The sequence below is a fragment of the Lepidochelys kempii genome, chromosome 14, assembly GCF_965140265.1.
Source record: "Lepidochelys kempii isolate rLepKem1 chromosome 14, rLepKem1.hap2, whole genome shotgun sequence".
NCBI classification, from domain to species: domain Eukaryota; kingdom Metazoa; phylum Chordata; order Testudines; family Cheloniidae; genus Lepidochelys; species Lepidochelys kempii.
In genome coordinates, this window is record NC_133269.1 from 42,149,859 (window position 1) to 42,177,242 (window position 27,384).

The following is a 27,384-nucleotide window of genomic DNA, read 5'->3' on the forward strand; positions in this document are numbered from 1 at the left end:
ATGCTCATTTCAAGTTGTGTAATGCTCCCTTATAACATTGTACGGCAGCCGCCTGCTTTGTCCGCTGCTTGCAGGAAGAGCAGCCCGTTGGAGCAAGCTGGTGGGGGCTTGGAACCAGGGTGGGCCGGCAGCCCCCCATTGGCTCCCCTACGTTCCCTGTGGGGCAGCCTTCCAGCAGGCTGTCAATTGCTGGATAGTTCAGCTGTCCCTCCCCCCACTGCCCTGGGCTGCTCCTGCCCTCTGCCTTGGAGCTGCTCCCAGGAGCCTCCTGCTTGCTGTGCAGGGGGGAGGGAAGAGGGGTGCAAATGTCAGGGTGTCCCCCTCCCCTGGCTCCTGCCCCCCATCTCCACAGAGTGGGGGAGGGAGGGAAGACACAACAGGCCTCAGGACGGAGGGAGCTTGCAGGTAGCAGCTGCAGTCTCAACTTGCTGATCTACTTAAAAGGGCAATGTACTTAGAGTGGGGTCAACGTACTTTAAGGGGCAATGCACGTCTCTCTCTCTCACACACACATTCACACACACGGTGTGTGTCTCTGTCTCTCTCTGCCATGCTGTGCCTCCTCCCTCCATTTGTGCAACCTTGTAGAGTGTGAGGCTACATTAACAACAACGTGTTAACCCTTGAGGGCTCAGCCGAGTGCTGGTTCATCACTTAGCAGTAAGGCATCCCCTGGGAAATATCCCACCCCCTTCCACCCTCTGACTCCACCCCCTCAACCAAGCTTCACACTCATCACTGCTGTGCACAGTATTAAATTGTTTGTTTAAAACGTATACCAGCGGTTCTCAAAACTTTGTACTGGTGACCCCTTTCACATAGCAAGCCTCTGAGTGCGACCCCCCCTCATAAATTAAAAACACTTTTTTATATATTTAACACCATTATAAATGCTGGATGCAAAGCGGGGCTTGGAGTTCAGGCTGACAGCTCAGAACCTCCCCCGCCCCCCCATGTAATCACCTCATGACCTCCGCTGAGGAAGGAAACGTCTTTCCCCCCAACACCCCCTACACCCCCTTTTCTGGGGAAGGCTTGATAAAAATCCTCACCAATTTGCATAGGTGAACACAGACCCAAACCCTTGGATCTTAAGAACAATGAAAAAGCAATCAGGTTCTTAAAAGAGAAATTTAATTAAAGAAAAAGTAAAAGAATCACCTCTGCAAAATCAGGATGGTAAATACCTTACAGGGTAATCAGATTCAAAACATAGAGAATCCCTCTAGGCAAAACCTTAAGTTACAAAAAAACACAAACAGGAATATACATTCCATTCAGCACAACTTCTTTTATCAGCCATTTAAACAAAACAGAATCTAACGCATATCTAACTAGATTGCTTATTAACCCTTTACAGGAGTTCTGACCTACATTCCTGCCCTGGTCCCAACAAAAGCATCACTCAGACAGAGAGAACCCTTTGTCCCCCTTACCCCCCTCTAGCTTTGAAAGTATCTTTTCTCCTCATTGGTCATTTTGGTCAGGTGCCAGCGAGGTTATCTTAGCTTCTTAACCCTTTACAGGTGAAAGGGTTTTTCCTCTGGCCAGGAGGGATTTAAAGGTGTTTACCCTTTATATTTATGACAGCTTGTCTCTGCATCACCCGCTCAGGTCAGGAACATGCTTACTTGGTTAGCTGACACTTATTGTGTTTGTATTCTGCCAAGGCCTACTCTGGATCATACTTAGCTCCAGCAAGGATACATTATGACTAAAATAGTGTGTAAGGAGCGGTGCTAGGGGTCACTCTCCTGAGTTAGCATTAATAACAGCAATGGTAAGGTTCAGCCTACCAGTCCGTGCTTCTCCAAATTATTAGTAATTTGGGGGATAAAATTACTTCATGCTCAACACCTTAAAACAACCTTTTCGTTCCAGGTTGCATCCAAAAACACTGCAGAACTCCTTCCAATGGATTATTTGACGTGATCCTCAGAAGATGCGTCTATCACAGGAGTGGGTGGGTAAGGTTTTGTGGCCTGCGATGTGCAGAAGGTCAGACTAGAGGATCATGATGGTCCCTTTTGGCCTTGAAGTCTGAGCTTTGCTTAACAACTTTCTGTTACTTCCTTTGCAGGAACGTTCCTGGGGCCTATGGACAGACTCTCACTGAGCACTGACTGATCAGATAAGTATTATCCAATCACTCTCCAATTGCTCAAAGAAACTCTAATCCCACTCTTGGTTCTCTGTAGAATACAACTGATTCTTAGAGGATCTTTCTGATCTCTCCCCTCAGGTTCGGCTCAGAAACCAGCTCATCATTTCTCCCAGTAAATGACAATCAGTTTATTTGACTACTGGGGAGGATTAGGCTGCCCATCATTGGCTGGGATTTCTAATAGCTATGAAGGGGTCAGGAATCTCAGAAACAGGCATGAATCAGGTGAGTGGCTTCCCTTCTGAATGACCGCAGGGGATTCAGGCCTGGCTGCTCTGGTGAAGGTTGCAAACCAGTTTACTTTATAGCTCCCCTGTTCTCAGATGCTCCTAAGTTTGTTGATTTCCCAGAGCCGGGAGGGAGCAAGGCCTAGATCTCCTCAAAGGTATTTAGGTGCCTAATCCAAAATCTGGAGGACTGTTTTAGTTTGATCCAAGCAGTGTGCCTGCCTAGTAGATGGAGTGGGGCCCTCCAGTTGTAAAGAGGTTCTTTGGCTGTGGGCTCCTCTCTTCGTGAGTAGCTGAGAGCATGATGTGAAGCTACAGCTGGTTTTACGGTTCAAGTGTTTTCAGGCAAGGAGGGTTGTGAATGGGTGTCAAACAGCTGCATTTGTACCTCCCCAATTGAGACTGGGGTCCCAGCTAGATGGCAGGTCTCGAGGATTGGGGGCCCTGGTATGGAAAAAGTTGTAGACCTGTCATGGTTATAACTATGAATCTGTCCAAGTACTGAGACCAGGAGTGAGTCTATTTGTGAGTGGGATTGATCAGAGCCAGATTAAGGCATAAACATTATTGACCCTGACCAGGGCCCTGGCTCCTACCTGGAGTCATGTGATTACCTCAGACTGTTTTGTTGTTGTTGTTTGTTTGAAAAGTTTTGAGTCCTTAGGAAGAAAAGACCAGAACTGTGACTTGACTGTAAGCAACACAGAAACATCTGCGTGAGTCTACAGAGAGCCTGAGACCATTCTCTGAATTGGGAGGAGCTGCTCCATGCATCTCAATGGAGTGTTAACCCCAAAACCATCAAGACCATTCCAGTAAAGGACTCTGCATTTGGCAGGAGCAGAAGAATGCAGTGGGCCCAGTTCCCCTGCCCCCACCCAAGTAAAGACACCAGTCCCGCACCATCTCCTTGCCTCCTTCGCTCCCTTGCATCTTGGGAAGAAGGTGGTGTGGAGATGCTGGAGTGGGAATTGTGGACTTCTGTGAACGCTGCAAGTAAGGGGAGATGCTGGGGAGAGGACTGTGGGCGAGGAAGGGCTTGTGTTATTTTGTTTGGATTCTCACTTACCCTGGAGGAGGGAGGACACTTGTTGGCATGGTGACTGTGGAGAGCTACATTGAAGTTTCTACCCAACTGCTGAGGGGAAACTGAGGCATGGCCAGAGGTAAACTGAGGAACAGACCGACTGGATGCCAGGCCAGGTAAGGGCCTCTTACAGAACCCATTCTTTGGTAACTTGTGGCTGTTTGGAGTTTTTGACGCACAGGTTTATGCTGCTTTGGAAGGTGGTGGTGGTGATTTTTGTTACCTAAAGCTATTTGTAGCATGAAGCTCTGATTTCATATGTGGTTGTTCAGGTTTATACCACACCTTCCCCATGGTATCCAAGTGCTGTCCAGTGCTTTAGTGGTGTGACTAGCATCAGTCGTGCATGGTTCTGTTTTCGGGTTTTGTATTGCTGCCCATCCCCCACAATATCTGAGTGTCCTCCATTGTAGCTCAATCTATATATATATATATATATATATATATATATATATATATATATAATTACTTAAGAATCCCCAGTCATCATTTTGAGGGTTGACAGGTTCTTGTCCCAAGATCAGGCCCAGTATTATTCAAATTATTGTATAGATAGGAATGGGCCTGTAAGGTCCTTGTATTCATCATCATCGTGTTCCCATGATGCCTCTGGCGTTTAGGGCAGCAACGAAGTTCCTCCACTCCTGTCTGCTTCTGGCAAGTCTTTCAATGGTTCCCCAGCTGTGCCCCAGGTTTTTCACTTGGCTTCCCCAGCTCTTCGCCAGGTTGTTTTCAGGCGGCCTCGTTTTCGCTTGCCTTCAGGTGTCCATCTTATTGCTACTCTGGTAATGGAATCAGTTTCCATCTGACGCACATGGCCGATCCATCTCCAACGCTTCCTGGCAAAGATGGTGCTCAGATCCTCTTGGCTGCACTGTGTCAATAGATCTTGGTTTGAAATTGTTCTGGGGCAAAAAGATATGGAGGATTTTTCTGAGGCAGGTCATATGGAATGAAGACAGTCTGGGCATGTGATACTTTCTTATTCCCCAGCATTCTGCACTATAAAGTAGTGTTGAAAGCACAGCTCTGATAAATCTTGAGTTTGGTTTTGGTGTTGTAGTTTGATGATTTCCAGACTGTATTTAAGCTCCTAAAGGTATTCCTGGCTTTACTGATTTTATTCCGGATGTCCTGGCTTGTTCCACCACCCAGACTGATGGTGTTGCCCAAGTAGGTGAATGTTTCTATGTTGGTCAGAACATAATCCTCTATCCATACTGGTGATGGTGAGGCAATATTAAAGGTCATGATATTTCATAGAATCATAGAACTGGAAGGAACCTTGAGAGGTCATCTAGTCCATTCCCCTGCACTCATGGCAGGACCAAGCACCATCTAGACCATCCCTGACAGGTGTTTGTCTAACCTGCCCTTAAAAATATCCAATGATGGAGATTCCATAACCTCCCTAGGCAATTTATTCCAGTACTTAACCCCCCTAACAGTTAGGACATTTTTCCTAATGTCCAACCTAAACCTCCCTTGCTGCATTTTAAGCCCATTGCTTCTTGTCCTGTCCTCAGAGGTTAAGGAGAATAATGTTTCTCCTTCCTCCTTGTAACAACCTTTCAGGTACTTGAAGACTGTTATCATGTCCCCTCTCAGTATTCTCTTCTCCATACTAAACAAATCCACTCCTTTCAATCTTCCCTCATAAGTCATGTTTTCTAGACCTTTAAACATTTTTGTTGCTCTTCGCTGGACTTTCTCCAATTTGTCCACATCCTTCTTGAAATGTGGTGCCCAGAACTGGACACAATATTCCAGCTGAGGCCTAATCAGCGTGGAGTAGAGCGGGAGAATTACATCTCGTGTCTTGTTTATGAAACTCCTGCTAATACATCCCAGAATGATGTTTTAAAGTCACTGTCAACCCAGTGTTGTGTGCAGAGCAATACCCACTTCCCCGCATCGATGACCTCTTCGCAGGCCTGGCTGGGGGACAAAAGTTCAGTAAGATTGATCTGAGTCAAGCGTATATACAGATGCACGTCGATGAAAAGTCCCAAGAGCTGTTGACTATTGTGACGCATAAAGGGCTTTATTGATACTGTCATCTACCCTTTGGAATAACGTCTGCTCCTGCCCTGTTCCAGAGGGCTATGGACCAGATCTTGTGTGGCTTGCCAGGAGTCCATGGTCACTGGAAGGAATGAGGAGGATCACCTAAAGAATTTAGAGACTACCCTACAAAGACTGGAAGAGCATGGCCTACGAGTCCGCAAAGACAAGTGTGAATTCTTCCAGCCCCCTGTTGAATATTTGGGACACATCATTGATGCTACAGGTCTTCATAAGGCCCCTGCAAAAGCTAAGGCTATTGTGGAGGCTCTCCCTCCTCAAAATGTTAGCCAGCTTCGCTCGTTTCAAGGACTATTAAACTATTATGGAAGGTTCATCTCACAGTTAGCCACACTGCTAAAACCACTTCACCAACTCCTTGGGCAGAACAAGGCCTGGAAGTGGACTGAAGCCTGTGATGTTGCATTTAACAAAGCTAAGGATGCATTGCTAAATTCTGACGTTCTGACGCACTTTGATCCATCCTTACCCCTACAGTTGGCCTGTGATGCCTCCCCTTATGGAGTGGGAGCAGTCGTGTCACACATTATGCCTTCTGGAGAAGGGAGACCTATTGCTTTTGCTTCATGCACTCCAAGCAAAGCAGAAACTAACTATGCCCAAATCGAACATGAGGCATTGGGAATCATTTTTGGAATTCGGAAGTTTCATTGGTACCTGTTCGGACGGAAGTTTACTCTTCTCACAGACCATCAACCTCTGACTTCAATTTTTGGACCCCACACAGGCATTCCCCCATTAGCTGCTAGTCGTATGCAATGTTGGGCATAGTTGCTTTCCGCACACACGTATGAAATCAAATATCGGAAATCCACTCTGCACAGCAACGCGGATGGTCTCTCAAGGCTGCCTCTGCCATCAAACGTCAACATATTGCCCAGAAGGAAATCTTTTACTTTGAACAGGTAGAGAATACACCCATCACCGCTACTCAGGTAAAGGCGGCAACTCGAGTTGACCCAGTATTGTCCTAAGTTATGGACCTGGTGATGCATGGAACATCTCGACAAACCTCTCTGATCTCACCCTACCTTGTTACCTACATGTCCAGGAGGATGGAGTTATCAATCCAAACTGGTTTGTTGTGGGGGAGACATGTCATTATCCCACCACCACTGAGATCACAGATGTTAGAATAGCTACATTCCGGTTACTGTGGAATAGTGCACATGAAGGAAATTGCACAAAGCTATTTTTGGTGGCCTCGATTGGACAGTGCTATTGAAGAAAAGGCAAGAGCTTGTATGTCATGTCAGGGTGTGAGGAATGCACCCCAGTGGCACCCCTACACCCATGGGACTGGCCTGAAAACCCATGGCAAAGTATTCACATTGACTTCGCTGGCTCCCTTGAAGGAAGCATGTTCTTGGTGGTGGTAGATGCCCATTCTAAATGGCCAGAAGTCTCTATAATGCAGTCCACTACTGCAGAGAGTACTATCCAAAAACTACGGGGACTCTTTAGTCGTTTCGGTCTGCCAGAACAACTTGTGAGTGACAACAGACCGCAGTTTGTCTCTCAGGATTTGCAAAATTTTATGAAGGCAAATGGGATACACCACGTCCCAGGCTTTCTAATGATGGGACGACAGCTGTGCACTTGCCTTGATCTGCTGAAACCTTCTGAACCCCGACAAACTGTGCAAAGTCAGCAGCAAGATCAAGTTACCAGGCGTGCACCCAGAGCAAAAGACCGAACCTGTAGCCTGGGACAGCCAGTTTGGGCTCGGAATTATACTTCTGGAGCTAAATGGGTCCCTGCCACTGTCATCGCTCAAACAGGGCCTGTTTCTGACACAGTCCGGGCTGCAGAGGATCTCACCTGGCGGCGACGTGTAGATCAGCTGCTGCCAGGTCATGCCAGTCCTCAGGACATCTTCAGCTGAGTTGCCTGACTTCACCGCTTCTGGCAAGACACCGAATCAAGAGTCACCTGATCCTGACTGTCCCCCTCCATTACTGCTGGTGGCTGAGATACCGCCCTGCCCAGAACGAGCTGATACCACATCCTCACCCATTCGCCCTAGGAACCCTGAGCCCATTGTCAGGCCTGCGCCCAAGACACTTTTGGGAGCAACAACACCAGAAGTCTGCCGTAATCCACCGAGAGACAGAAGGCCTCCTCAATGGCTGGATCTTTAGCTAGGGTGAACCCATGGTTACGGGGCAAAATAATCTCCAGGGTTTAGCCGGGAACGGAGGCAGTCTACCCTCCTTCTCTAGTTTAGTGTCTGTTTTATTTAGGGGATGTTCTTATTAAGGGGGGCAGGAATATGTTGTGCATTTGGTTGTCGTGGTAATAGACCCTTGTTGTTGCTATGGCAACCGAGTTAGATCATTAGGGGATAGCCCAGCCAGTTTTGGCTGGTTTTTGGTTAGTTCAGTGTGTGGCAATAAATGGCTGCTTTCAAGGTTTACAGCTCTCTGTGTCTCCAGTGATTTCTTCCTAAAACTGTTGCCCCCAAGGATGTAACAAGCCGCAGGGGAGATGTGTGTGTGGGGAAGGGGGGGGGCAGAGGCGGCGATGGCCCCTGCTGGCCCCCCCATCGTGGCCCCCGCTGGCCCCTCCCCTTTTCCAGCATCGCTCCCCATGCCTCCCCGGAGCACCAGTCACCACTGCCTAGCCCTATGGCCTACACCAGGGGTCTAAAACTCGCAGCCTGCGGGCCATCTGCGGCCCGCGAACCTCCCCAGTGTGGCCCACGGGGCTCCAGCAGTTTTGGGGCCAGGTCTCTCCCTTGGCCCCACCTACTGCCCCCGGGCGCTCCCACCCCCCAGGTGATTTAAAATGGCCCAGGGCCCTGGCAGCGCAGTGGAGCAAAGTGGCATCTGCCTGCTCGCTCCACCTGTCTGCCGGCTCCTCCCTGCGGCCCCGTGGTGGGGAGTGGAGGGCTGTCCCTCCGAACGCTGCCCCCGCCCGAAGCGCCCCTGCAGCCAATGGGAAGCTGCAGGGGCGGTGCCTGGGGGCAGCAGTACATGGAGGCCCCCCAGCCCGCCCCGCCTTGGTGCCCCACGTAAGCGACGCACCCCCCCCCAACCCCCTCCCAGAGCCTGCACCCCCTCCCCACACACCCCAAACTCCCTCCCAGAGCCTGCACCCTCTTCCCACACATCCCCTCCCATCCACAAACTCCTTCCCAGAGCCTGCACCCCTCCCCCTGCCCCAGCCCAGAGCCTGCACCCAGCACCCAAACTCCCTCCCAGAGCCTTAGGCAGGTGGGGGGTGGAGTTTTTTTTTGGGGGGCGGGTTATTATTGGCTCCGCTGGGGGGATTTGAGGACTGGCACTGGTCCCAAGGTAAATTGAGTTTGAGACCCCTGGCCTACACCATGTAAATAAGAGTGTTTTCCTTTGTCTCAGTTCCTAACCCAGAAGGAGAACTGCCTGTCTCACTTTACTGTTCTATATTGACGCTCTTCACTGTGGTGTTGAGGCACCTTCCATGTACAATCAATAGCTAAGCCCCTAGTGGTCTTCATGGTGTCTCTGGCACGTCTTTCTTTTCTGGGTAAAAGCTCTGCTTAGAGTAAGGTGTTCAGAGTTTGGGGGCTGGTTGGCTGACTTGTGTCAGGGTCTTTGTGAAGTTGGGGAGCATTAGGGCAGATGGAGGCGTTCATGCTCTGAGTATCAATCTTGTAATGGGGAAAGGCGTTTTTGAAAAGGAACTTTTGGCCCCCATTGTTACCCAGATGTTTTGTAACAGGGCCAGGTTCTTTGACTGGCTACCAGCATCTATTGTCTGGGGAATAACCTCCCTCAGTCCACCAGGTAAACAGAAGACTTAACAAGGAAATATCTTCCAAAACAAACAGGGCTTATTTAGAGAACTTAACAATACCAGGGAATGCAAAGGGGAAAGGAAAATAAAAACAGTAAATAACTCAGTGGTTTGCCCCAACAGTGGGCCTGAAGCCAGGTCCCCAAACAGCCCTTGGCAATAACCAAAAGTTTGTACTTGCAGGTCCTCAACGAACCAAGGTCCCAACGGACCCACGGGATGATGATGGACACAGAAGCGGTCGTCTGCGACTGGGCTTGGTGGATCCTGGACCTACCACTGCCTCCAGCGATTGCCAGGGACAGGAGATCAGGAGCACAGGAACAGATGGTAAGTTCACTAGGTCACACACGACAAGTCAGTCAGTCCCAGGTGAGGATGCTCTGTGGTGAAGGAAACCTCCTGAAGCTGGCACAAATAGTCCGTTACTGGCTGCCTCGCTAACGGACAGCAACTGCTGACGGGCGCGCAGCCCTTATAAAAGGTTCTGTGTTGTGAAAGTTCCTCAGAGCCTGTCCCTTCTGGAAAGTTCCTAGAAAGATATAATTACTGGAAGGGACCTCGAGAGGTCATCGAGTCCAGTCCCCTGCGCTCATGGCAGGACCAAGTTCCAAGTCCTTTACATGTGCCATACACACAACAGCATCCACAACATTCATAAACATGAAAATAAACACAAGGGAAACAGCCCCATCCCCATCCGAGGGTCTGGGTGTCTCCCATGTAAAAGCAATAGTAGGTTTGAAGCCCCTTGTGGTCTTCCTGGACTCCATAAGAACATAAGAGCAGCCAGACTGGGTCAGACCAAAGGTCCATCTAGCCCAGTGTCCTGTCTCACCAATGCCAGGTGCCCCAAAGGGAATGAACAGAACAGGGAATCATCCAGCGATCCATCCCCTGTTGCCCATTCCCAGCTTCAGGCAAACAGAGGCCAGGGACACTATTCCTGCCCATCCTGGCTAATAGCCAGTGATGGACCTGTCCTCCAGGTACTTATCTAGTTCTTTTTTGAACCCTGTTAAAGTCATGGCCTTCACAACATCCTCTGGCAAGGAGTTCCACAGATTGACTGTGCCTTGGGTGAAGAAAAACTTCCTTTTGTTTGTTTTAAACCTGCTGCCCATTTGTTTCATTGGGTGACCCCTAGTTCATTGACACTCCCACCCTGACGGTTAGGTTTTTTTTTTTTTAAAATGGCGCTGCACACAGTGGCAAGTTTCAGAGTAGCAGCCATGTTTATCATACACATTGTAAGGGGAGGGAATCACTTTAGATAAGCTATTGCCAGCAGGAGAGAAAACCTTTTGAAGTGATAAACACCCATTTTTTTCATGGTCTGCGTGCATAAAAACATCCTCACTGCATTTTCCACTTTTATGCATCCCACGGAGCGAGCTGTAGCTCGCGAAAGCTGATGCTCAAATAAATTGGTTGGTCTCTAAGGTGCCACACGTCCACGGTGGCAAGTTCTCTAAAAACATCTGCTCAGTGACCCCCCCAAGGTCTTTCTTGAGCCCCCACAGCGAATTGACACCCCTTCTCTCCTACGCCGAGCTGGGGTTGTGTTTTCCCACCTGCCCCCTTCCCGCAGAGACCGCCCCCCCCGCCCCTCTTTGGCTGGGGGGCGGAATCCGTCAGCACTTCCCGGATCCCAGCAGGGCACGGGGGCCTTGCTGCGAGCGCTGATAGGCCCCACGTCGCGCCCGCGGGGCGGGGTCGCCGTCTCGGGGCTGATCCCGCAGGTGTTTGCGCCGCGCCGAGCTCCGCCAGGCTTCGGCTCGCAGGTGAGGGTGGCGCGTGTCCCCGAGCTGAGTCCAGGGCTGCGGACACCCCCCCCCCTCCACGGAACCTCTGGCTCGGGCTTTTGGTGCCCCCCCCCCCAGCCCCGCCTGCTGCTGGGAGCCGCGGGGCAGGGGCCGGGGCATGGGCCGCAGGTGCCGGTTCCCCGGTTGGGGGGTGCAGCAGGGCCCGGCCGGAGACGGGGGAATGGGAGGCTGCAGCAGCTGGCGGCCATTCCCCCCCCCCACACACACACGGCGGCAGTGAGCGGGGGGGAAGGAGGAGACGCGCTCTGTGGGGGGCCCCCGGGATTTCCAGAGCAGCAGCGGCCCCTGGTGCGGGAGGGGAGCAGCCCCCGGGAGCTCGGAGGGTGGGAGCAGCACCTGGGGCTGTAGCCCTGGGTGTGCGGAACCAGGTGCAAACAGCCGCCCCCCACCGCCCCCCACCGCCTGCACGACGGGCTCGGGTCCCCTCCCCAGCCCCACACAGTCCGGTGGGGTTGGGTCCAGGGTCCCAGCTGCTGCCCGGCCCCCCCACCCAGCCCTCTGCAGGTCCGGAGCCTGCTCTAGCTCCGACCCCCTGCTGAGGGGCACCCGGACTTTTATCGGTCTGGTCGGTGCTGCCCACCCCAGCTGCCAGGGTCCCTTTTCCACCAGGAGTTCTGGTGGGAAACTGGATGCCTGACAGTCGTATGGCGAGGTAAGAAAAAAGGGTTATCAAAACAAGTTTTGCATTTAAATCTGATGACTTAAAACAGTGCTTCTCAACCAGGGGTCCGGGGCCCCCAGGGGAGCCTCAAGCAGGTTTCATGGGGCTGCCAAGCAGGGCCGGCATTAAATTTGCTGGGGGCCCAGGGCAGGGAGCCGAAGCTTCACCCCATGGGGCTGAACCCTGAGGCTCCGAGCCTCGCCACTTGGGGCTGAAGCCGAAGCCTGGGCAACTTAGTTTCATGGGGGCCCCTGTGGCATGGGACCCCGGGCAATTATGTTGTTTGCTACCCCTAATGCTGGCCCTGGCTTTTATATGCAGAAAAAAGGAGTTTGTGGCACAGGTAGGCCTTGGAGGTTTTCACAGTGTGTTCTGGGGGCCTCTGAAAGAAAAAGGTTGAGAACCCCTGACTTAAAAGTCCTGTATCCTGGTGATGACCAGGGATCGTAGGTAATAATACAAATAGAAGAGCCCTTGTCTTCTATATAGAGCCTATGAGGCCATTCGGAAAGTCAACGCAACTGTTTGTGGCTATAGCCGAACGCATGCAAGGCCAGTTTACTCACAGTGCATTTCCTCCTGGATGACAGCTTGCATCCGTGCTTGCTGTGATCGGATGGAAGTTCCCCCACCTCTTCAGCTGCATTCCTGGCTCATGTTCCGCTTCGGGAAATCTGCAGGGCGGCGACGTGGTCCTCTGTTCACACCTTCACGTCGCACTGCGCCATGTCCATTAAGCTAGGGGTGACGTTGCGTTCGAAACAGTAGTTCTTCAGTCAGTGACACGTTGTCTCTGACCCCACTTCTGAGGTAGGGCTTAGGATTCACCTAACTGGAATTGATATGAGCAACTGTAAGCCACACACCTTCTGGGTGTGGTGTACTGTCCCATGTAGTGACACTGAGACCACTTACAGAGAGAGGTCAAATGAGGAGAGGCTGAGGGAAATGGGATTGTTTAGTCTGCAGAAGAGAAGAATGAGGGGGGATTTGATAGCTGCTTTTCAACTACCTGAAAGTGGGTTCCAAAGAGGATGGATCTAGACTGTTCTCAGTGGTAGCAGATGACAGAACAAGGAGTAATGGTCTCAAGTTGTTACGGGGGAGGTTTAGGTTGGATATTAGGAAAAACTTTCACTAGGAGGGTGGTGAAACACTGGACTGCATTACCTAGGGAGGTGGTGGAATCTCCTTCCTTAGAAGTTTTTAAGGTCAGGCTTGACAAAGCCCTGGGTGGGATGATTTAGTTGGGGATTGGTCCTGCTTTGAGCAGGGGGTTGGACTAGATGACCTCCTGAGGTCCCTTCCAACCCTGATATTCTATAATTCTGCTCTACAGCCTTAGGTAAGAGCCAGATGGCTTTTAGCTCATGCGGGGTCGTCGTTGGGCAGGATCGAACTGGGGACCTCTGGAGCTTAGTGCATGAGCGTCTACCGCATGAGCTTGCGCCACTACATGGGACAACACACCGCACCCAGAAGGTGTGTGGGTTACACAACCACTCGAACAAAAGTCGGTTGCTCACCTTTTTGTAACTGTTGTTCTTCAAGATGTGTTGCTCATATCTATTCCATACCCACCCCCTTCCTCAATGTCGGAGTAGCCGGCAAGAAGGAACTAAAGGGGGGGTTGGGCCGGCAGGGTCATATATATAGGGCACCATCCTGGCACTGCTCCAAGGGGCTCCACTGCCAGCCTGACAGGTAGTGTCTAGGGAAAACCTTCCAGCAGTTGTGTACGTGCCGAGCACGCACCCTAACTAGCATTGAGCCACCACCAGAAAGAAGAAGTTATAGTGGCATCTTTGGCTTTTGTGGTCACCAGGCTGTAGACCGCAGAAAGGGATTAGGGCTCGTTGTGGACCACAATCTAAATATGTATCAACTGTTGGGGAAAAAAGGGAACATCATTCTGGGATATATTAGCAGGAGTGTTGTAAGCAAGACACAAGAAGTAATTCTCCCACTCTACTCTGCGCTGATTAGGCCTCAAACTGGAGTATTGTGTCCAGTTCTGGGCACCACATTTCAGGAAAGATGTGGACAAATTGGAGAAAGTCCAGTGAAGAGCAACAAAAATGATTACAGGTCTAGAAAACATGACCTATCAGGGAAGATTGAAAGGAGTGGGTGTGTTTAGTCTGGAGAAGAGAAGACTGAGAGGGGACATAATCTTCAAGTACCTGAAAGGTTGTTACAAGGAGGAAGGAGAAACATTATTCTCCTTAACCTTTGATGATAGAACAAGAAGCAATGGGCTCAAACTGCAGCAAGGGAGGTTTAGGTTGGACATTAGGAAAAACTTCCTGTCAGGTGGTTAAGCACTGGAATAAATTGCCTAGGGAGATTGTGGAATCTCCATCATTGGAGATTTTTAAGGGCAGGTTAGACAAACACCTGTCAGGGATGGTCACTCTAGGTGCTTGGTCCTGCCATGAGTGCAGGGGACTGGACTAGATGACCTCTCGAGGTCCCTTCCAGTCCTATGATAAATTTATCATCAGAGGAAGTGGGCTCCAGCCCATGAAAGCTTTTGCCCAAATAAATGGGTTAGTCTTTAAGGTGCCAGAGGACCCCTCGTTGTTTCCACCTACCATGCTGGCTCCCCGTTGATGTTATAAGCACATGTGTGCCTCAGTCAGCTTTGTGGATCACAATGGTGTTCCTTGGATTTTCTAGCCACCTAAAAGCTAGGAGCTGTGATGCAGTGCTTGAGTCCTTTGTGGCTCCCACGCCACCTTCGTTAAGACTTTTGAGCAGTGGTCCTCAACCTATTTACCATTGTGGGCTGCATCCAGTACGTGTATGGCCCTGCTGAAGTCTCATGGGCTGTAGCTGCGTGCTGATTGGGCCGCAGGTTGAGAACCATGGCTATTGAGCTCACCTTGTTTTCATCCATAGATTAGAAGGGCAAAACAAGCTTTGCTGCTTTTTCAACTCCCAATCGGTTTCTTTGAATAAACTGGAAAGAAGAGAATACTCTCTGTACCTGCATTAGAGGCTGCTGCTGTCCAAAGCTGCTTTAACAAACTATCACCAGTGCGTAGCCAGTGACTGGCACCCGCTCAGCGGCTTGACTTTCTTCAAGACTTCATCAGCAAATGTGTTCTGCTGGAATAGTATTCTTTTTAATTAAATGTAAATTATTTTAATTGGATTATAGTAAATTTAGGCCTTAACATAGGTTGTTATAATAAAAAAAAAAGTTTAATTTTAAGTTGGGGGTTATTTAAAAAAAGTATTTAAATAAAAACACCAAATTTTAAACCACTGATTTTTAGGCAATCTCGGGGTTGGGGAGGCTGAGTCCTGTGTCTGTGCCCCTCCCAAACTCCTTCCCCTCCACCTCCCTAGAGTTGCCAGTGTAGGGGGAGGCACTACACACAGTTCTGTATTGTGCACACTTGCCTTTTATGTCTGGAGTGTGCACATCCCTGTCTGCACCCCCATCCAGCCTCAGTGCGTCCCTCCCCTGCTGAATTTGGAGGGGGAAGGATGAGAGGAAATGGGAAATCTTCAGTGAGGGGCTTGATGACACCGGAGGGTATTGGTTACTACGCTGTTCTTACCTCTGGGGTTTGTTCTGAGGGATGGGGGAATGGGACGCCATAAACAAACCCACTGACCCTTGTGTTGTCCTGACTGTGTCATTTCAGGTTCTAGGTCAGCCGGGAGGGGAGCCAAAGCCGTGGAGGATTGTGTAGCTGACTCTGCCACGGCTGCATGAAGCTGGTTCTTGCTGCTGGTGAGAGGGGTCCAAGTTGATGAGAGTCTAGCACCCACCACTGCCTCACTGAGAGGAGAGATGAGGGAGGGAGAGGAAGCAGATCCCTCTGAGCAGCCTCTTAACGGCTCCAGAGACTTGAAGAGCAGAGGAAAACCAGGTAACTGGAGTTTTCCTGCCTAGCAACAGGCTGAAGAGAGATGCTGACTTTCAGTGGTGGGTGTAACTGCCCCCCCATCCCACCCCGGTGCGGCAGGGGCTGTATTCCTTCAATGGACTCCGCTTGTTTCCTGCCGCTGCTCTCTCGTGTGGTTGTTGTTACACGTGCATTTTTAGGACGGCACATGTTGTCAAGGTTCCTACCCCACTCTGAACTCTCGGGTACAGATGTGGGGACCTGCATGAAAGACCCCCTAAGCTTATTCTTACCAGCTTAGGTTAAAAACTTCCAACGTACAATCTTTGCCTTGTCCTTGAACCGTATGCTGCCACCACCAAGTGTTTTAAAGAACAGGGAAAGAGCCCACTTGGAGACGTCTTCCCCCAAAATATCCCCCCCAGGAAAGGGGGTGTAGGGCTTGGGAAGGCTTGATAAGAATCCTCACCAATTGGCACAGGTGAACACAGACCCAAACCCTTGGATCTTAAGAACAATGAAAAAGCAATCAGGTTCCTAAAAGAAGAATTTTAATTAAAGAAAAGGTAAGAGAATCACCTCTGTAAAATCAGGATGGTAAATACCTTACAGGGTAATCAGATTCAAAACATAGAGAATCCCTCTAGGCAAAACCTTAAGTTACAAAAAGACACAAAACCAGGAATCTACATTCCCTCCAGCACAGCTTATTTTACCAGCCATTAAACAAAAGGAAATCTAATGCATTTCTAGCTAGCTTACTTACTAACTTAACAGGAGTTGTGAGGCTGCATTCCTGATCTGTTCCTGGCAAAAGCATCACACAGACAGACCAAACCCATTGTTCCCCCTGGGCTCCAGATTTGAAAGAATCTTGTCTCCTCATTGGCCATTTTGGGTCAGGTGCCAGCGAGGTTACCTTAGCTCCTTAACCCTTTACAGGTGCAAGGATTTTGCCTCTGGCCAGGAGGGATTTTCTAGCACTGTATACAGAAAGGTGGTTACCCTTCCTTTTATATTTATGACAACATGGTCTATCCCTTTTGGCTCACATCTCCGTGGATACGTCCTGTCACTGCCCTTTCCTTCCGTTTGTTTGAAAGGGTCAGATCCTCCCTTCCGTGTGTGAGCAGCAGGCAGGCTGAGGTGTGCACACTCCTAACACACGCAGAGCCCTGCCTCTTTGCAGGGCAAGGAACAGGTGTAGCTGCCTGTGGCCACAGCACATTCACTTGTGTTTTGCCAGTGCACTTACTGTGCCCTCAGATGTGGCTCTGGGCACTAGGGAAGAGGATTTGCTAAGACTGAACTCCCACAGGGGTTTTGTGGATTTACTCTCCGTGGTACATAGGCTCTCTTCCAAATTTCCTGCCAACCTTTGGTTATTAATTATGGCAATTCTCTGGCTATTCTTTTTATCCATATAAATGGTTAATCTCTTTTTTAACTTTCCTAAATTCTTGTTCTCAATTTCCTGTGGCAGTGAGTTAGAATCATAGAATTTTCAGATTGGAAGAGACCTCAGGAGGTTCTAGTCCAATCCCCTGCTCAAAGCAGGACCAACACCAACTAAATCATCCCAGCCAGGGCTTTGTCAAGCCGGACTTTAAAAATCTCTAAGGATGGAGATTCCACCGCCTCCCTAGGTAACCCTCCAGTGCTTCACCACCCTCCTAGTGAAATAGTGTTTCCTAATATCCAACCGAGACCTCGCCCACTGCAACTTGAGACCATTGTTCCTTGTTCTGTCATCTGCCATCACAGAGAACAGCCTCGCTCCATCTTCTTTGGAACCCCCCTTCTGGTAGTTGAAGGCTGCTATCAAGTTCCCCCCTGACTCTTCTCTTCTGCAGACTAAATAATCCCAGTTCTCTCAACCTCTCCTTGTAAGTCATGTACTCCAGCTCCCTAACCATTTTTGTTGCCCTCCGTTGGGCTCTCTCCAATTTGTCCACATCCTTTCTGTAGTGGGGGGACCAAAACTGGACGCATTATTCGAGGTGTGGCCTCACCAGTGCCAAATAGAGGAGAATAATCACTTCTCTTGATCTGCTGGCCATGCTCCTACTAATACAGCCCAATATGCCGTTGGCCTTCTTGGCAACAAGGGCACACGGCTGACTCGTATCCAGCTTCTTGTCCACTGTAATCCTGAGGTCCTTTTCTGCAAAACTGCTGCTTAGCCAGTCGGTCCCCAGCCTGTAGCTGTGCATAGGCTTCTTCCATCGTAAGTGCAGGACTCTGCCCTTGTCCTTGTTGAACCGCAGATTTCTTTTGGCCCAATCCTCCAATTTGTCTAAGTCACTCTGGAACCCATCCCTACCCTCCAGCATATCCACCTCTCCCACCAGCTTAGTGTCATCTGCAAACTTGCTGAGGGTGCAATTCATCCCATCACCCAGATCATTAATAAAGATGTTGAACAAAACCAGCCCCAGGACTGACCCCTGGGGCACTCTGCTTGATACCAGTAGTCAACTAGACATCAAGCCATTGATCACTGCCCATTGAGCCTGACAGTCTAGCCAGCTTTCTGTCCACCTCATAGTCCATTCATCCAATCCATACTTTAACTTGCTGGCAAGAATACTGTGGGAGACCGTATCAAAAGCTTTGCTAAAGTCAAGATATATCACATCCACCGCTTTCCCCATATCCACAGGCCAGTTATCTCATCATAGAAGGCAATCAGGTTGGTCAGGCACGACTTGCCCTTGGTGAATCCATGTTGACTGTTCCTGATCACCTTCCTCTCCTGAAAGTGCTTCAAAATGGATTACTTTAGGACCTGCTCCATGATTTTGCCGGGGACTGAAGGGAGGCTGACCAGTCTGTAGTTCCCTGGGTTCTCTTTCTTCCCTTTTTAAAATATGGGCACTATATTTGCCTTTTTCCAATCGTCTAGGACCTCTCCTGATCGCCATGAGTTTTCAAAGATAATAGCCAATGGCTCTGCAATCACACCAGCCAATTCCCTCAGCACCCTTGGATGCATTAGATCAGGACCCATGAACTTGTGCATGTCCAGCTTTTCTAAATAGTTCTTAACCCATTCTTTCACCACTGAAGGCTGCTCACCTCCTCCTGTAGCAGATCAACGACTCACCGCAGTGGCACCTCCTGCTGGTTGCCTCAGGAATTAGCTCTTTTCTAGCACTTGGAGTGCCCCCTGCTGGCTGGTGTCTTGCCTGCCTCAGGCCCCGGGTCTCTCCTGGACCCTGGTGCCCCTTACCTTGGGGTTCTACCCCCAGCAGTACCCCCACACTCTGGGTCTCTCCTCCCAGGGGAACCCCCAACCCTCTATACCTACCTTGCCTCAGTGGCTACTGCCAGTTGTCATCTAGCCCCAGTTCTCTGGGGCAAACTGCAGTCTGTAATGGCCATCATTGGCAAGGGGTTTGGACCAGCTGCCTCTGCCTGTACCTCTGCAGCCCCAGTACCTGCTTTGGCCTTTAACAAGGCCTCGGTCTGGGGAGTTGCCAGGCTGGAGCTCCCTAGCACTTCTTACCCTTCCTCTGGTCTGGTCCTCCAAGGCTGGAGTAAGACTGACCCAGCTCCTCCCTTAGCCCTTCTTATACTGGCCCAGCCGGGTCCTGATTGGCTGCCTCCAGCCCGCTCATGATTGGCTCTCAGCCCCAGTGCTCTCTAAGGGCTGGCCTTTAACCCTTTCAGGGCGGGAGCAGGGTGACTGCCCCGCTACACCTCCCCATACTGTGTTGCCTGGTGCAGCAGTCTGGGAGCTGACCTTTTCTGCTTCAAAAAAAAAAAAAGGCTGAGGCAAAAAAAGTATTGAGTACTTCAGATTTTTCCACATCATCTGTCACTATGTTGCCTCCCCCATTCAGTAAGGGTCCCACACTTTCCCTGACCTTCTTCTTGTTGCTAACATACCTGTAGAAACCCTTCTTGTTACCCTTCACATCCCTTGCTAGCTGCAACTCCAATTGTGTTTTGTCCTTCCTGATTACACCCCTGCAGGCTCCACAGTCTAATTATATGTTGCTTGGAAAAAATAGTTCCTTTCCCACCTTTTTAATCTCATTGAATGTCCCCTTGTTCTTGTGTTATGAAAAGAGATCACTGGGAAGGAGTGAACTACCCCGTTAAGGGACAGGCAGGAGGCTACAGCTGGGACAGCCTGGGGTGTAATCAAGGTAGCCGTGCCCCCGCCATAGGCCTGTGCTTTATAAAGAGAAAGAGGGAGCTGAAGGAGAGAGGGGAATAGAAGCTAGGCAGGCTGCAGCAGTGGTTGTTTCTCTCAGGCTCTAGGAGACCAACCTCATGAGACTTGGTTTCACAGATTAACTCTGGGATCCATGACGCAGGGTCCTGAGGTGAGCGCCGTATGAACTGTTTGTTGTAATTGACCCTGTCCTGAAGCCTTATTGAAAAGGGAAGTGCTATTTTCTTAATTAGTATTGGCATCTCTTTGCCCTGGGCTGTTAACGCAAACCTACTGCTGCCAATCAAGGGAAATTGTGGGATGCACCCACAGTGCCACACCAGGCCACACGCGGGTGTGCAGGGACTGCCCACACCTTTACCAACAAAAGCTCCCAGCTACCTTCTGTCCCATCTGTATTGCATAGACAGTTTATCCTGGTCCCTCTCATTTACCTCCTCTCCATGGCAAAACCATTCCAGGCTTGTCAATCTCTTGTGGTAGTTTCTCCAGGCCCTTGATCATCCTCCAACCTCCTCTGAATCCCTCTGAATTCTGCATGGTCCTTTCTGGGGACTAATTGGTTAATTAACCACATAGTGGTGTTTGCAGGAGCGATGTTCTCCTTCACAGTCTGGATGGGAGTTCGAGTTAATATTTGTGTCCAGAGCTGGGACAGAACCATTTTAGAAATCAAAATAAATACCTGGTGTGTGTCAGATCAGAGCCTGATGGCAAACAATTCTGGTTTCCGTAGCCCCAGGAGCATTAACGGGTTTTTATCTTCCAGATGATCCAGTTTACGGCAACTTGAGGAAAGCGGCTTTATCTGAAGGTCGAGCTGTATTCATTGCCATAGTCGTGGTCTTGGTGGTAATCACCATTGCTTTAGCAGCAGCTTTGGGAGGTAAGTTCAGTCTCTGAGTGTGGTTCTCTCTGATGGTTCAGTTTCTGAGTGTGGGGGAGTTTGTTATCCTTAGTGGCTCACAACTCTGTGTGTTCTCCTCCTCGCCTCACTGCTTTAGCAGTCAGGTCAGACAGGATTCTCTCTAGGTTCTTTTATGGTGTCCGTCACTGAGAGCATCATAACATTGATGGATTTCTCCTCACAGCCCCTGTGAGGCAGGGATGTGTCCTTGTCCCCATTCGGTGGCGTGGGAGCCAAGGCACCGGGGCTGGTTCCACAGGGTGCTAAGGCACCGAAGTCCCAGTTTCAGGCACCCCTGTGATCTGCCAACCCCCTGCCCGGCTGCCACTGAACCCTGGGGGTGCCTACCTGGCTTACCTGGGGATGGTGCTTTTGCTGTAGAAGTTCCCTGAGCTGCTGCTTGGCCCTCGACACCCAAGGCCTGTCTTACCTGTGGGGTGGGATTGGGCAGGTGTGCTTAGGCTGCCTGCCTCTGTGAAACAGGTGCGGGGCAAGGACCCTCCCACCTTAACCCTGCCCCAGTGGTTAGGGCCCTCACCTCCGATGTCAGATCCCGGTTCCAGTCCCCTCTGCGAGACGGGATCTGAGCAGGGGTCTCCCACCTCCCAGGTGAGAGCCCAGCCACTGAGCTGTGGGCAGTCTGAGGTGGGGCGGGGGGAGGGGTGTTCTCAATATTTCCTGTTGAAGTTGTTCCACTTTGATTGAATACTTAAATATTAATTGTGCCAGAGAGTTAGAATCCCTCTATAATCTAGTGCTTAGGGCACCCACCTGAGAGGTGGGAACTTCCTGTTCTCCAATCCCTGCTCCTCAGGGAGAGGGGGACTGAAGCAGGGTCTCCCACATCGGGGGCAAGAACCCTACAAGTTAAAGGTTATCAAGGATGTCATCTCTTCTCCCCACCCTCTGTCCCCAGCTATTTTCAGGGGATGTGACACCTGGTGAGCTCACTATCACAAGAAGTGACGTGGGTACCTGACTCCAGGAGGGGGATTTCCCACTGCAGGTTGTTAGCAGGGCTGGGCCCCTCCCTGCAGACAGGGCTTGGGGGCTGAGCTTTGAGAGGGGCAGGGCATGGGGCACAACCCTGGTCACTGTGTTCTACTGGCTGGTTTGGGCAGCCCCTGTCTGGCATCCTAGCTCTTGTGGATCCTGTACTTAGACGCCCCTCCCTCCCTGTTCATCGCGTGGGGCACCCAGGCACCCAGCTCAGGCCTTGTAGATCGCATTGTTCTTCCAGTGATTTCCTAGGCTAATAAAAGTTTGGCGTTGCAAGGCTGGACGTCAAATGCTGAAGTCCCTTTGTGGATCCAGGCCGAAGTGACTCGCCCTGGGTCAGCCAGGGAGTCGGGCTCAGCTGGGAATTGTATCGGGATTTCCTGAGTCCCAGTCATCCAGGGCAGTGAACACGAGACACTTGCTCTTTTCTGGCTTCCAGCCCGCTCTGTTGCTCCCTTTTGTACCCAGGGACTCTCCCTTACACGCATTTGAATTTATGGACTGACAGGAATCCCCTGTCTGATCTTCACTGAGCAGGGTAACTTGTCTGCAGTTTGGTGATTTGAGGTTACTAATCTGGCCATTTTGCCTCCCTCCGCCTGGTTGTCCCACAGCAGGGCTGACAGGGGTAACAGCATCCCTGGGAGCTATATTGCTGTGGGGGGAAGCCCCATCCCTGCTGTTGAGAATTTTACCCCATGGGTCAGCAGTCTCTAAAGGGAGGGCTCCCCAGGGACAGTGTGTGCAATTACAGAATAGTTCCCTGCAGTGTGAGCCTTTTGGTAATGTGCAGCCCTACACGTTCCTGCAGGGGATAAGTGGGGTGCAGGAGGATCTAGCAGTTGGGAGCAGGGTCCAAGTGCGGCTTGCCGGGGTTATTAGAAGGGGCGCTCACTGCTCCCATGTTCCACTCCAGTGTAGTGAGCTCTGGGGTCAGGCTGCAGACTCCAGGGTATCTGATGCTTTGATACGTGAGATGGGTGAGGAAGGAAACCCGCTCAGAGAGGCTGTCAGAACTGAATGGATCTGAGTGCCCCTTGTCTTCAAGGTGGCATTGGCAGAGCCCAGCAGGTCTGGCAGCCTCTCTGCTTGTGCCTCCGCCTGTTGTACCTGTTCCCACAAAACTAGTAGCTGAAATGACACGCTCAGTATTCACCCTGCACTGCCTCCTGGACTGAGCTGCCAAGCTCCATAGGTGTGTTCACACCTTTTGTAGCTGCACAAATCGGAGTCAAAGCCCTTCCCCCAACTCAGGAACTTTAAACGTTTCCAGTGATTACTTGTAGGTAACTTTCTTTGCAGCAAAAGGGTTACATTTCAGGGAGGGGCTTAAAAGTGGTTTTGTGTGGCCCTCTCCCTGCTGCTTGTCCTCCTGAGGGAATTCTGTGTCAACAAATGAAAAATTCTGCACACGATATTTTAAAATTCTGCAAATTTTATTTGTCAATAAATGTGGAGGCTCCAGCCTGGCCGTGGAGAGCCCAGGCCACTGGCTGCATGGAGGTGGGAGATCCCTGCAGCCCCCTACCTCCCAGGACAGGGACTGAATGACGAGGCTGCATCTGACCCTGACACAGCGCATGGCCCGGCTGGCCTGCCCCAGAAACACCCTGAGGGCCAGGGCCCTGCCTCTCTGTGTCAGGTGCACCAGGTGGGGACAGAAGGCTCATCCTGACAAGATTCCAGTGTGGAGCGGCCTAATGTGGGGGATCCAGGTTTGGGATGAAAGGATTCTGTGTGGGTCAGTCTGAGGGTGGGGGCCTGGGGTTGTGGGGGGGAGCTGGATGCACAGGAACTCATTGAGGGTGTTCTGGGTGCAGGGGCAATGGGACTTGGGCTGAGGAGTCCAGGTAAAGCTGAATGGGGCTTGGTGTGGCCATTCTGTGGAATTGATTGAATTATCGCACCACTCTTAAACTTCTTTCTCTGAATCCTGATGCATTAAATACATAACTGGCAGCCTCAGGCTCAGGGTAACTCGCTGCCGCAGGATGTAACTGAGGCCCAGAGCTCAGCTGGATTCATCAAAGGACTGGACCTTGATGTGGATAATGGGACCATCCACAGTCATACTGGAGAGGGTTCAGTGTGGAAGGGGCACAAACCCGCCTGCTTCAGGCCAGGAGCCAGCCACTGGCAGACAGAAGTGTCCTCCTACCCTTCTTGGCAGGCTATTCTCTCGCCGAATCAGGGTACGAATAGGAATATAAATCTTCCCGCTTTGGGGTCTAGCCAGCCTCTGAGGGCATTTGGGGGAAATGTTCCCTGGGGCCGGCTATCCCACCACTGCCCACTAGGGGGTGCATTGCCCTCCCTCTGAAGCAGCTGGTGCTGGTGGCTCTCAGAGATCAGTCGTCAGCCCCACTAGTCTGATCCAGTCTGGCCGTTCCTGTGTTGCTGTTCCTGCTTGTTCTCCACAGAGAGATGAGAAAAGGGACGGTCTCTCACCCTGGGTTCTCCCTCTCTCTCTTTTTTAGTGGAAAAATCTAAGCAGCCTCCTCCTGGCCCCGCTGCTGCCTCCCAGTGCCCGGACGGCTGGTTCAGGAACCGAGGGAAATACTTCTATTTTTCTAAGGCCGAAGGGAACTGGACCTACAGCCAGAGCTTCTGCTCATCGCACGCTGCCTCCCTGGCTGGGATTGAGAGTCTGCAAGAGCTGGTGAGAAGCACAGATGTGTTGTGCCAAGCCCAGCGATCATCGGCACCACAGATAGGGCTGGAGTCAGGCTGGGCTCAGCCCCTGTAGGGCAGAGGGGAGCCCGGGTGCCTCCCAGGCTGGGCGGCCAGAGTCAGTGCGGTTCTGGCAGTTGAATCCTGGCTGGACTTGGGGCTCCAACTTCCCCAACTTTGCATCTGCTCAGAGCCCCAGGTGGGAGACTCCTGCTGTGCAGGACAGGGCCACCTCAGTCAGGTCCCGGCCAATGGGCTGTCTGGGGCCTGGAGGGGGTGAAAAACTGCCTCCCCAGCTCAGCCCCAGGGTTCCCTCATGGGTGAGGTGGGGGAATCCCTCTGAAGGTGAGACCGGCTCTGTGCCTGCATCCCTCAAGTGCCCTGCCCTGGTGGCAGGAGTCTGTCTGCCCTCCCCCTCCTGGCCTTGCTGTGCTCTGAGAAGGGGCTGCTGGGTGAACAGTGACCTTGCAGCTCAATTCCTGCTTCACCCAGTGGATGCCACAGCAGCCCCAAAAAAGAGGACGGGGGAGGGTGAAGGGTTAATACTTATCTGATCCCTTCACCCAATAACAATGGAAGAGGCCTATAGAAATCCCCTACTGCCCAGGGCTCTGTGAGGTGTTGGAGCAGCACAGAGTCAGGGTCTAACACAGCTGTTTGCTTATATTGCATTTGTAAGGGTTCCCTGCTGCCCTACAAAGGCAAACTGGACCACTGGATCGGCCTCTGGAAGGACGCGGGCCAGATCTGGAAATGGGCCAACGGGACTGCGTTTGACCATCGGTGAGTCTTTTTCCTTTGTGTTGGGTCAGAGGTGATGGAAATGTCCCACTGGCTGCTTTAACTTCCCCTCCTGCCGGGAGCGGGGCCTGGTGCAGGAAGGGGGGATCCGGAGGGTCTGTAAGTTCATCAGCTCCTCTCCCTGACCTGGGGTGTCTCCCCCGGTCTGTGCCTGGCACACACTGATTCTAGCTCCAATTGTCTCTGGGTTACAGATTTGAAATACAAGGTGGAGTCGACTGTGCGTACCTGGATGAAGACCTCAGAGTCATCAGCTCCAGCTGCAGCACATCAAGAAAATGGATCTGCAGTAAATCTGATACCCCTACGAAGGAAGAGGAGCGTGTAGTGGGAGGGGACTCGTGAACCAAAGGCGACATGTCTGGTGGTGAAAAATTCTGTGCTGTTTCTTCTCACCTGTTTCCTGAAATGCAGATTTTCCCTGTCTCCTGTCTTCCTCCTCTCGCTGTCTTACAACTTAGAAGTAAACTGAGGGGAAGACACTCCTTTGTTTCAGACCTGCTTGACCAATGCTGCCTAATTGGGGCTCTGTCCGTTTGAATGTGTGCCAACAACATCATTTGGGGAAATTTATAACTTTACATATAATGTTACTATGTCCATTTCACCATGATATTATTGACCAGCAAGTTATTAGTTTTCAAGTGATGCCTTACAAGGTGTATTTTCTATAAAGATTATTACAATAGGGTGTAGAGTGTGACTACGGAAGTACATGCTGTCACAGGGTGGTACCTCTCTGGAGTTGTTTAGTGACTCAGCTTAATCAACCTGTACTGTGTGTAGTTCCCGAGGAGCTGTGGTCGCCTTCCCCCATGGAGTAGACCACAAGCAGAGAGAAGCCACTCATACATTTTAACACAATGGTCCCCAAACAGATTGCAGGGCAGGAGGTTGCAATATCCCAGATTCTCAGCCTCCCTTATTGCTGGGGATAGTCTCCTCAGCACCAGTCGGAAAATTTCTCCCTTGCACAATTCATCCCATTAGCTCCAATTGATCCCTGGTGCCTTTAATAATTTCTTGCCATCTCGGGGTTTGCACCCTTCAGACTGGGACATGGTTCTCATGGCTCCTTATTGTGTCCCCAAACTGTGACAAATTAGGGTAACCTAATCATTAGGATAACCTTCCTGCAGACAGCCATCCCTGCAACCCCTTGGATGCCATAGAATGTCTTGGGCCTTGGGCCCAGGTGGTCGGGTTCCATGGGGTGGTGGCACTTCCGAGCTCTGTCCGCCTTTGTTGTTTACAGCCAGCCATGCAGCTGTGCTGCCCTGTGAGATATGGAGTGTGGGTGTCGTCATGCAAACCCAGCCTCTGAATTTGTGCCTGGGAGCCTCCTTTGGTGAAAATGTGGCACGGGCCTAGAACCAGCTTGACACGCTTGCCCCCCTCTCCAGGAGGCTCCTCTTTCCCCTCCCTGCCCAACTTTTGTGCTGCCCCTGTTCACTGACTGCCAATTTTCACATCCGCAGGCTGCACTTCAGGGACAGATTTCTTTAAGGCACTTTTTCATGTAAAATATTCTTACGTGTCTTTTATAAAGAAACTGCAGTGCAACAACGTGTAGTGCTGGAATGTCCAGGCTGCTAATTACACAAATGCTAATTATGCCAAATTCCAGAGGGCAGATTGTTGCTGCTTGAGTTAGGTGCCTTCTCTGCAGCTCTTTAGGTTCTTGAAGGTGTCTGACCTGTGTAACCTTGGTCTGCAATATATTTGCCTTACTCATATCTGTGTATAAGGTATGATGAGCTCTTTCCTGGGAATGGATTATGTTGCTGACAGAAAACGGTCCTAAAATAGCACAGCCATGTCTAGATGTCCCTTTGTGAATCTAGCCTGAATTTTTTTAGTATTATTATTATTATTATTTATTATTATTTTGGCTGAAACTATTCAGTGAATTCAACACCAGTTTGTGAATAGTCTTGTTCCTTCCAAAACTGCATTTTTTGGCAAATAAACTATTCAGTGGAAAAATGTCTCCCAGCTCTACTTGTGATGTCATTTCACTAGTTCTCCCTTCACCTTAATCTGCCAGCCCAGACAGGACCTGAATTTCAAATGCAAGAAAAGCCTTTCAGGCTGTCTTTATCCACCTTAGAAAAGTGGGAGGGCACAAGCCCAATTT

The 27,384-nt window shown here is 50.7% G+C and overlaps 1 protein-coding gene across 3 annotated transcripts; it reads left to right on the forward strand.

Moving 5' to 3' along the window:
• The first annotated feature begins 3,519 nt into the window (after positions 1 to 3,519).
• Positions 3,520 to 27,237, forward strand: LOC140898183 (C-type lectin domain family 2 member D-like). 3 transcript variants are annotated; one of them, XM_073311613.1, is made up of 7 exons: positions 3,520 to 3,594; positions 9,524 to 9,670; positions 15,484 to 15,711; positions 20,640 to 20,756; positions 24,254 to 24,435; positions 25,126 to 25,229; positions 25,442 to 27,237. In XM_073311613.1, exons 3-7 carry the CDS (start codon positions 15,633 to 15,635, stop codon positions 25,590 to 25,592), a joined length of 633 nt encoding a protein of 210 aa, XP_073167714.1. In that variant the 5' UTR covers positions 3,520 to 3,594; positions 9,524 to 9,670; positions 15,484 to 15,632; the 3' UTR covers positions 25,593 to 27,237. The 3 variants fall into 3 exon arrangements, with proteins under 3 accessions (XP_073167714.1, XP_073167713.1, XP_073167712.1); XM_073311612.1 differs by lacking the exons at positions 3,520 to 3,594; positions 9,524 to 9,670 and adding exons at positions 10,971 to 11,124; positions 14,729 to 14,965; XM_073311611.1 differs by lacking the exons at positions 3,520 to 3,594; positions 9,524 to 9,670 and adding an exon at positions 10,971 to 11,124.
• The last annotated feature ends 147 nt before the right edge of the window (positions 27,238 to 27,384 follow it).